This window comes from Hipposideros armiger, unplaced genomic scaffold (assembly GCF_001890085.2).
Source record: "Hipposideros armiger isolate ML-2016 unplaced genomic scaffold, ASM189008v1 scaffold_14, whole genome shotgun sequence".
In the NCBI taxonomy this organism is placed as follows: Eukaryota; Metazoa; Chordata; class Mammalia; order Chiroptera; family Hipposideridae; genus Hipposideros; species Hipposideros armiger.
This window is the reverse complement of record NW_017731364.1, coordinates 2882905-2894397: the sequence shown is the minus strand read 5'-3', so window position 1 is coordinate 2894397 and position 11493 is coordinate 2882905. Positions and strand designations below refer to the sequence as shown.

Genomic DNA, 11493 nt, shown 5'->3' with positions numbered 1-11493 from the left:
TGAATGCTTTCATTCTGACTGGGAACAAGGTAAGTTTGTCTGCTCTTTGTGTGTGTGTGTGTGTGTGTGTGTGTGTGTGTGTGTGTGTGTGTGTGTGTGTGTGTGTGTGTGTAAGACAAGGGACAGGAGGTATAGGAAGATTCATTTTTGAAAGGAAGTTAGAATGTTGTATAGAAGTAGAAGGGGAGGCATCCTAAGCTCTTTGTGGAGGATTGACTTGTATTTATAAAAGCACTGATTATTTCATCAGATATCTATGCAAATACCCCATTTTCTTGGGGGTGGAGAGGAAAAGATGAGGCCAAGCTCATTTTGACCTTGAAGAATAGAAAAGTTAAGGTATTTTACATTTTAGTGACTGTGAATTAAGTTTAAGTTCTCAGTTACTTGTACATATCTCTGGCCTGCTACAGTAGAGCATTCAGTAAACAGCACTCTCAGATGCTGTGCTGAAAAAAGTTTTAACATTGTGGAATATAAAGAATTGGAATTGATAGTGCCCTTATTAAGCCTCTACAGGTGACTGCGTATTTGAGCACTTTATATATTATATGCCCGTGATAGTTATATTCTTTGGTTCTCTGAAAGTGGCTTTTGAGCCATTGACTATATCATCAAAAGCAGCTCTTACCACTTTTATTCAACAGAAGGCTGGAAGTTCTAGCCAGTGGAATACAGCAAGAAAAGGGGGATAAGGGAGTGCACAGAGTGGGAAGGAAAAAACAAAACTGTTCCTGTTTGCAGATGACATGATGATGTACATGGAAAATCTCAAGGAATCTACATAAAACCTGCTAGAACTAAGAAGTAAGTTCAGTGGAGGACATAAGATAAACATACAAAAATCAATTATATTTCTGTATGCTATTAATGAACACGTGGACACCACACAATTGCACTCCTGGGCATTTCTCCCAGAGAAATGAAGACTTACGTTCACACAGAAACCTGTACACAAATGTTTACAGCAGCTTTATTTTTAATAGCCCCCCCAAATGGAAACAACCCAGATGCCCTTCAATGGGTGAGTGGTAATCAAACTGTGGTACATCCATACAATGGAATACAATTCAGCAATAAAAAGCAACAAGCTATCAATAGGTACAGCAACCTAGATGACTCACCAGAGAATCATGCTGAGTTTAAAAAGTCAATTCCAAAAGGTTAGATACTATATAATTCCATTTATATAGCGCTCTTGAACTGATAAAATTATAGAAATGGAGAACAATTAGTGGTTGCCAGAGCCTAAGGAGGGGGTGGGGGGGTGAGAGAGAAGTGGGTGTGGCTATAACAGCAAAATAAGGGATATGGGTGGTGATGGAAATGTCCTGTATTTTCACTGTATTGGTCAATATCCTGCTTATGTGGTTGTACTACAGTTTTACAAGACATTCTCCTTATGGAAAATCAAGTTAAGGATGTAATAGAACTTCTCTGTATTATTTCTTACAGCTGAATGTAAATCTACACTTACCCCAAAATAAAAAAAAATTTATTTAAAAAAAAAAAAAGGCTACACATAGTCCTCATGTCTGCCCCTAACTGTTCGTAACTCACTAAATAGGGCTAAACCATACAAATTAACACTTTCAATTTGGCTTCTTAAAGAAACCAGGCCTTTATCAATTCTGAACATTTAAAAACCATAAACACAGCATTGGTTAAAGCCAAATCTATTTCCATATTTTAAGCCTTCTCTTCTAGAATCTGATTATGAAGAGACAAGATAGACTGACCAGTGGATCATCCCTGGTGGTAATCTCACAGATGCCTGAAAATGAAATTGTGGGATCAGAAGCTGTCCATCTCCCCAGTGGCAAGAGGTAAACTTGGACTCACTTTCCCAGGATCTGCAGTGAGAGCTCAGTAGCTGACATTCCCAGGACTAGTATACACCACTATGAGCAACTGGTGCCCAAACTCAGATAACGCCCCCACACCTAACCCATTTGGAAGGCAGCTCTCACGAAAGCCCTAAAAGAAAGGAGAATGAGAAAGCAAAACCCTCAGTCCATCCTGCTAGACCTGGGCTACACATGCCTCTCTATGGAATGTTGACAGATCAAGGTCCTGAGTGCAAACTTCCAACCCTTCTGCCCTTAAGTTCAGCCTGTGCTGTGTGCTGCTTGCTGCTCTTTGCCTTGAGTCTTTCAACACCAACGTAATGAGCTACGCCTGCTTTAAGAATATTCCTCTGTCTCAAAAGCTTGCAGGATGCCCTTGAGAAATGGCTGAATTTTTGGTCTTCAGAATTAAAAAAGTAAATATTTCTCTAGTCTCCTCTCCAGTGCACAGCCCTATAATTGACCAAAGATTGTTTTCTTGTTAGAAATTAATGTATATTTAAGACATTACAGAAAGCAATGTGGATATGTGAATAAAATACTGAGCTGACAGAAAACCTAAATTTAGGCCTGTCAATTGTTTGAGTAACTGACTAGATCATTTCATTGTACTGTGACTATCTTACCATCTGCCAGCTGAAGGTATAATCTCTGGCTTTCCCTATTTTATAGGGATGATATGAAAGGAAATGAGATAGAAAATGTAGATTCCTTTGCTTTCTGGAGTAATGGTATTAACTCTCATAATTTATATTCTAAGTCAGTCAGGCAATGAAAACTGCATTGTTTAAAAACGACTCAAAATTTAAACATTCCTAAAGATAGAAAGATATAGATAGATGATAGATAGATAGATAGATAGATAGGTAGACAGACAGACAGACAGACTGATAGATATAGATAGATAGATAGATAGATAGATAGATAGATAGATAGATAGATAGATAGATAGGGCTAGGCAGCTGGTATTCCAGTTATTAGTATTCAAACACCATGAGCAGCTATAAAGATATCTCTCTGTATGTGTATGTGTGCATATGTATTTTTCTCTTATTTTTTTTCAGGTATGATGATAACAAAATAATCTAGGAAAGACCTGACTCCCCAGAACCAGCATTTTAAGCAAGCCTCAGGGATAAGACGGTGTGTGGACACCAACAGTCTCCCCTTCCTGAAATCATCTCAGGGAAGCATGAGTCAGACAAGGAGAGCTCCTGTTGCCTCGTTCTGTGTGCAGCTTTGCTCTGTCCACTCTTTGGCATGATCTCTTCGTACAGAAACAGATGCCAACTGCTGCCACAATGGCGCTAAATGATCTGCCCTCATGGAAATGGAAATGAAGCTGGAAGAAGAGCTTGGTAACAACTAAGGCAAGGCTTCATTTTTAAAATCTTTTAAAATTATATTATTTTTCAAATCCTTTTAGCTTGATTCATATTAATAAAAGGCCTCATATTTATTTATTTATACCTCTACCTTGTTTCATAAAGAAACAGACATGAGTGTAGAAAGATAAAATAACCCAAAATATATGAAACTGCTTTCTCAAGTGATTTTGAAGTAAATGGTCCACAGACAATATCCTGAAAAACACTGATACAGAAATAAAAGGTAAGAGTATTGTGAAGAATTCTAACATTTACTGGTTACGTAGAAGAGGAGGAAGAATGAACAAAGAAAGTTAATAAGTAGTGAGAGAGAGAGAAAAAAACAACAACTGGAATGTATGATACCAGAGAAGCCAAATGGACAGCTGTTTCAGAAAGTCATTAACTGTGTTGAATGCTATTGAGGATCAGTAAGATGAGGAATAAAAGGGTCCACAGAATTTATAGACGTGGAATGAGAGAGAGGTGAAGAAACGCAGACAAGTCTTATAAGATGTTTGGCTCTGGGTATGAACTGGGGCAAAGAAAGGACATGTTTGCTGTTTGACTTTGTTTTGGAATGGGAAAGACTTGGCCGGAAGAAAAAACGAGGCTCAAGATGTCTGAGACAAAGAACACTTTAACTCCTTTTAATTCTACTTGTTTTGATACAAATAAATTATAATTATAGGTTCAAATTTTTTCTTAGATAAAAAGGCACAGATTTCAAACACATCAAAAGATCCAAACATTATTTTCTATAGTTAAGACAGGACAAAATACTGAATTATCTTTAGAGGGAAGTAAAAATACTAAATGGCATTATACATTCTGACTCTTAAGGAAAAAGGTGAGGGGCCCCTCCTCAAAGGTAAAGATTAAAATTGAGGCAGCAGGCATGAGTGCCACCTGCTGGTAAAATACAAATTCTCAGTATTTTGACTAAGAAACCCGTCTTCACTGGATTAGAGGTTATCTGGTTCTAAGGACAGTTTCTTGATACTGATGCAGAATCTCAGCTCTTCCCACCCAGCAAAGAAAGCCTTTTAAGAACTGTTTTTGGTCAGTGTGTTATCCTCTCTTTATTTCCATACATACAATAGTAGGAGGTGCATAAATCCAAGAGCTGTCACATCAGCACTAGGCCATTTTAAACTGAAATACGCCTTCTCATAATTTCTACCCACGCACACTAGCCTGCCTTCTGCAGCAATATAGTAAATCCTCGCACGACGACAGCCTTTCATGATCTGAAGACAGGCATGTCTCCACTTATTCTCTCCTCCGATGAAACAACCCCAGTATTTGTTTTTAACTGCTGTTTTTAAAACCTCCCACCATCCAGGTTGTGGGATACAGCTCAGTCTGTCAACAATCTATAAAATACCTTAGAGGTTTTATTTCCAACGGTTAGTCCAGGGATTTCATTACTTTTCTTTATCTGGGCCTCATCACACTATTGGCTCATGCTAAGCTTGTGGTCAACTAAAATCCTGTCCGGCCAGATTTTCCCACTCTAGTTCTCACGCAATTTAATTATCTGAATCTAATGATGTCTTGGTTTTTATCCTTGTTAAATTTCATCTCATAACTATTTTGATTGCACTTTTTGTCAAGACCATTTTGGACCCTGATTCTAGGTGTCATCTAAATTTGACAAGCCACTCAATAAATCTTCATCCAAATCAGAGATAAAAACTTGGATATAAAGGAACCCTAAGATGTAATTAATACTAAGCCACCAAAGAATACTTTTTGAGTAGGGAGGTTTACCTAGCTGCAAATCTATTTACTAATCTATTTCAGCCATGAGGATAATGAAAAATTTAGGCAAATGCTTTAATAAAATCAAGATGTTGTGTAATAGGCATTCCATGAATATACTGCTCACATATTCCTTTCAAAGGGGCAATTTATGAGTTTAACATGGATGTTTTTACGTGAACTCATAAAAAATGTTCACAAATCACATTGGAGTTATTAGTGGATAGTTCCTGAACTCCACTCTTCTTTTTTTAAAAATTATACTTTTAGAGTCAAATTATAATTATTTTATAATTACATACTTAAAGTTAAACACTTAAAACAGTAGATTTGCATCCAACTGTGTATGTATTTCACTCATCCTACTAGACTGAAGATCACCTTTTCCAAAAGAAAATAGTCCTCCTGAGTGAAATAAATTGTGTCTCCTCTGCCTGGGCATCCATACTTGATTGAGTGTGCCTTACTTGAAAATTGATCCAAAGTTACTTACAAACTATTAACAATAGTTCAGTTTGTTTAAACAGTATCCTGGGTTATAATTTAAAATCTTCAGATCTGAACAATCATAACATCACATATGCTGAGCTTCAGCTATTTTCTTAAATATATTTATCTGGACTTTTCCATGTTGAACACCATTCTCTGTGCTCATGAAAATGGAAGCAAAATAACAAGTGTTGTTCTATAGTAAAGTGCAGCAATCCAGGTGTGGACCCTGCAGCCCCGCTACCTGGATTCTAACCCTAGCTCTATCACTTACTAGCTATGTAACCTGAAACGGGTTATTTAACCTCTCTGTGCGTCTGTCTCATTTATAAAGCGGGATATCAGTACCTCCCTTACAAAGTCATAAGAATTAGATGAGTTAATATGTTTAAAGAGTTTGTAACAGTGCCTGCCACACAATAAGCATTTAACAGTTTAGATGTTTGTTGTAATTAACATTCTTGAGCACCTAGTAACACCACCCCTTCTCACCCACCTTTTCCTTATACTTGTCTGAAAATAACAGTATAGTTCAATGGTTAGTTAAGAGCTTGGTTTTGAAGTCAGAAAGACCTGGATTTGAGCCCTGGCCCCACCACTTACCAGCAATATTACCTTGGAAAGCCACTTAACTATTCTCTCACCCTAAATTTCCTCATCTCTAAAATGGAGATTGAAACAGCATCTACTTCACTGGGTTGTTGTGAGAATTAAATAAAAACAAATGTCACACCCTTAATATAGTGCTTGGCTTGTGGTATATATACTCAGTGAATCTTTGTCAAGATCCCTTTTGTGTACCCCTTAGCATTTTGGTAGGCCAATTTGGATCGTACTCGTCTCCTTTCTGACAGTCTTACAGGTTCATGACGCTTTGGGCATATATCTTTGGTCATCTGCCTCTCTCCATCTTTTATAGCTGTTCTGTGCTTTGTAGACAGATACTTCTCTCAACATTCCTCCCTGTTTCCTTTCTCTTTGAATTGTTTGTGGTTATGTCAAAATTTAAGAATTCCCTATACATTTTTTGGAGTCCATAACACTGAGATTGTGCCCATATTTTTTTTCTGAAATATTCGCTTTATAAAATATAGAATTCATGCTGAGTGTATTTTTCAGGATTATTACAATCTTTTTCTCTCAAGAGTCCATCCCTTCTATGTCCCCAATCAATGATAAAAAGTAAATCCATGGGGCCGGCCGAGTGGCGCGATGGTTAAGAACTCGCTTGGGATGCCAGAGGGCCCCGGTTCGGATCCCACATATGAGGGCCAGTGACACTGCCCTCCACAGCTAAGATGCTGAACAACAGCTCAACCTGGAGCTGGGCTGCCATGAGTCGCCGGCAACGGCGTGGGCTGCAGCCCCTGTGGCAGTGGGTTGCCATGGGCTACCGTGAGCGGCCAGCAGCCAGCGTGAGCGGCCAGCAGCCGCAGTGAGCGGCCGTCCAGAAGCCGGCGACTGATCTGCCTCGCCAGAGAAGAGCGCAATGATGGTGCCAACTTGGGCCAGTGAAGCAACATCCTCCACAACTAGATTGAAGAACAAAAAACGACAGCAACTTGTCTGTTCCCCTTCCCCCAATTCCCCAGCACTGTTCCTATTCCCCTAATTCCCCAATAAAAATCTTTAAAAAAAAAAAAAAAAAAGTAAATCCAGAGTAATGGTTCCCACTATTGTTTCCTTTACCTTCTATGAGACTAAATTATTAATAAATTTAAAAATCTTATCAGATACTCTTTTAGCAGAATAAAACTTTTCATGGAGATCTAGGTGGTTAAAGAATACATTATACTACAATTTCCCTGTACATTTTATAATTTGTATTAGAAACCATCACCTACATTCTCTGTCATGCTGAGATTCTTTCATATTTTTCCATCAAAACATCACTTTTGTTCTTTTCCTTTTTTATAGCTCTCTACCATGTTCTCCGCATGGTGGCTTCTATATTACTTACACACATACTCTTCATTAGCCCCTTCTAGTCTCCCTATTAGATGTTTCTTTTTAACAAAGCATACCTTGCAATGGCCAGAGTTCTTTCATGACTATCATCCCTACTACCTCTTAGTAACAGATATTCTCCTGTTAAAATATTGTTTTCTTTACTATATATACTGCATTGGTATACAAAAGTGTTTATATATAATACAAAGTGTACTGTTTGTTCTCAAAGAGTTTTGTTCCCAAATGCTTTCTTTCTACCTCTGTTTTCCTCCTATATTATTTATTTTTATAATTTTATCTGGGTTTATTTCCCTTCTTTACTGATAAATTTCATAAACCTCCAAACAGTAATAAAAGTTGCTCTGCAAGAAGCCCACTGCTGTGGCATTAAAGAGTACAATTCAGGAAACCAAATCCTCCTCTGATATCCGCCAAATGTTAATCGCTCTATCTATCCTTATCTTCCACAGGTAAAAGCATCAAATGGAGATAGAAAAAGATATGAACTGTGCCTGCTCTAGAACTTCAAAACCCTTGGAGTCTTCTAAATATTTCTGCTGACATACATAAGAACAGTTACCTTGACTAGACGGCAAACTTTAAGACAGCAGGGCCATGTATGTTTTACTCACTATTGCCCAATACCTAGCACATATTAGACCACAAGTTGCAGACGTTGCCCCATGGGCCAATCCTGCCCACAGCCTGTTTCTGAATTGCTCACAGCTAAAGGTGGTTTTTACATTTTTAAGGGTTGTTTTTTTGGGGTTTTTTAAAATAAGAATGTGTAACAGAGATCATACGCGCTCTAAATTTTCCCATTTGGCCCCTCTTAGAAAATGGTTGCTGACTCCTGTATTATATCCTCCAATATTTGCTAGAAGAGGTAGGGGGAGGGGTGGAAGCTCTAGGAATGGGGAAGAAGAAACTGAGATTTGCAACAAAAATAACTGAAGACCACTGCCAACAGTAAAACTTGAATAAAAACTGCACAAGCCTTAAATCATTCCTTGACTTCAGTTTTCACTGAATTCCAAGAGAAACTAAAGATCTTTCATTAGCACATTTTAGAGATTGTTTTTTTGTAACTGAGTTGTTCCTGAGTCACAGGTGCTCCTAGCAGAGCTAAATTTAAATCTTGGTAGCTCACCTCTCCTCCAACTAGCCTAGTTAACATAAATCTTAGTCATTAGTAAGGTGTCAGCCACCGCAAGGTGTCCATTCACACATATGTACCCATATAGCCTTTCCTTCCACACAGCACAGAGTAGCTCAGCACCAGTACTTCACATTTTACTCATCTGTTTCCATGTGATCTGCTACTTCAAAATTTAATATTTTAGAATGCTCCACCAGCCGTGAAATAAAGCTTTGAATACTGAAAATTATGTAACCAAGCCATGAAAGTTCCATTCTCAAGTAAAATGAAAGAGCAGTGTTAGACCTACTCACAGCAATGGGTATTAGAAGCACATGAAAAGGTGTACCTGAAAATGCTGCTCCATCACTTGGATTTTTCCCTGGTCTGGGCACTTTTTCAGAGCTCGATCTGCATAATGGAATAGGATTTCTACCATCTGAAAGGAAAACAGCCTTGTACAGAAAGTAAAATACATCTCTAAAGTTTTTCAATACTTAATATATATGATCCTCATAAGTAATACAGAATCAGGCTTTGTTACTATATTAAAAATATAATTTAAAATTTTAGTGGCTTTATTTCCCATTTTTTTTCAAACCCCAGCCTAATTTCTTTCAGCCTCAGTGCTGGTATTAATTTGCTAATCTTTCCTAAAAATATCTCTAGGTTCTAGGCCTTAGTGGTATCTATGTTGCTCAGGGAATGAAATATTGAAGTTAAGCTCTTCAGTAATCCTCTGCTGTAGGTATTTCCCTAAAGAACACAGACAGTACACAGAACCCTAAATATTTTAGCAGATACTGAGAAAATCATTCATGAGTCTAAGGGGTGACCAATTTCTATTTGTTTTCTAAATGTTTATACTAATTTGGACTATAATTTTTACTAACACACTTGCACAATAGACTAAGAAAACAAAGCCACCTGTTAAATAACATTAATCATGTTCATACTAATTAATAATTTAAAAAAAGTCAGCACTTTCTGCTACCTCAGGCAACACACATGCTTGCATATATTTCTCATAATTACCAGTTTATAAAAAAAATAACAAATGTCAACTTTCTATGGGCTATAATGAGATTCAGAAATATCCAGATCACAGGCTTCCTCCTTCTTTCTGCTATAAATAGTATAATAGTTTTTGGCTATTTTACTACTTTATCATCTTTATAAGAGAGTGAGCAAGAAAAAAAGACAAGGTGATAGGAAGAAATTTAAAAAGCATTCAAGATGACCCCAGGGAATTATAATCTGCCTTGCCTTTTTATACACTGCTGCCTTGACTGTAGCCCTTTACCTAATCATACCCAAAGATTACCAGCAAATACTGAAAGCAAATCTGTACTGTACTTTCGAAAGATCCTATTAAAATACTCACTCTATCTGCAACCACAGCCTTTCGCTTACTGGCATCTCCTGATAATCCTGCAGAGAAGCAAAATCCAACATAAAAACAAAGTTAATCCACATCTTCAGGAGTGAAATTGTTCTGGTCTTCTATTTATAACCTGTGCTAACAACAGATATATAATTATAACAATCCTTACTGGTAGGTATCAAAATAGGAAGATCTCATATCTACTGAACCAAATAGCAGATCAATGTACTTCCCTTTTATTCTAACAGTAAAATTTCCGTATGAAATGAAAGAATTTAAAAAGTGACATTTAAAATTCTTTATCCTGTATTTATCATTAACCTTTTCACTGAAATCTGTAAGGTCTGATTAACACCTTGTTTATACACTACATGAACACTAAGCTAAAAAGCGTTCTATGAGTGATTAGTAAGATTCATTCTCTACTCTAGAAAAACAGTCCACTACACCAGTATGCTGTTCACTTACCTACTACTGCTTTTGCTTTTCCCTCATGGAAAGACCATGCAAGAGCCAAGGCTTCTGTAAGACAATCTTGTTTCAGAAGATGATCCACTCTCTAAAACGAATAAATGAAAGAAGCTAGACCCCTTCGTCTGACCAATCAAGTCAGAATTCCTATTCTACCAAATATCTTTGCAGACGTTGCTGCTTAGAAGCTACGATTATTCTAATAACCATGTGAATATCTTATTTCCAAGAAAAATAATTTCTTAAAGCACTACATCATACAGTGACTGTGTAGGCCCGTGTACTATACTGGAAGTCATAAGGCTTAGATATGAAGAGGAAACAACTAGAACGTCACAGTAACAGAAACAGCTAGTTGTTCATCACAACATCCTTTCACTCGCTCCTCCTTAGTAACAAGTCCCAAGTTTATCTACGACAGCAATACACCAGCTAAAGGTCATTCTGAAGACTCCCTTGTAGCCACTTGGGGCCATGTTACTAAGTCTAGCCAATGATAAGTAAATGGAAGTGTTGTTTGGTATTTCTGGGATGTCACCTTAAAAGGCAGGAGCCAGCCCTTCTCTTCTCTTTCCTGCTTCCAGGAATGGGGACTTAACAGTTGGAGCTCCAGCAGCCATACTGAAATATAAAATAACCCTGCGACTAGAATCCACACACAAGGATGGTGGAACGGGATAGTATACTAAAGACCATGGAGCTGCCAATCTAGCCACAGACTGGCTACCTACAGATTGCTTTTACATGAGAGAAATCTTGTTGAAGCCACTGTTATTTTGAATTTTCTGATATATATAGCCAAACCTAGTCCTAATTTATAGTTAAGTTTCATCAAATCAAGTGCTTAACAGTTACAGTGGTTTTGATGTCCACTTCTGAAATTACACAAAGCACAAATTCAAATGACCTTTTTCTACCAAGTCAAAACATAACTATTAAGATGCTATCAATTCAATAGCTCTGACATATAAAATTACTCTGCACTCACCTCTCTCCAGTTCCTCAGCATCATCACGTGAACAGACTGGGAAACAAAGAGAAGGAAATTAAAATAACCACCTTTAACAAACTTGTTTGGGAGAC

At 37.5% G+C, this 11493-nt stretch overlaps 1 protein-coding gene across 3 annotated transcripts in view; it reads right to left on the bottom strand.

Annotated features, from left to right (window-relative positions):
- VPS8 (VPS8 subunit of CORVET complex) overlaps positions 1–11493 on the bottom strand; it is a 255460-nt gene that overhangs the window by 165963 nt on the left and 78004 nt on the right. For all 3 annotated transcript variants that reach the window (XM_019668968.1, XM_019668980.1, XM_019668973.1), the window contains 4 exons: positions 11399–11434; positions 10408–10498; positions 9940–9986; positions 8905–8994 (listed from right to left, as the gene is read on the bottom strand). In XM_019668968.1, the coding sequence (XP_019524513.1) occupies positions 8905–8994; positions 9940–9986; positions 10408–10498; positions 11399–11434 (264 nt within the window). The remainder of the gene's footprint in view (positions 1–8904; positions 8995–9939; positions 9987–10407; positions 10499–11398; positions 11435–11493) is intronic.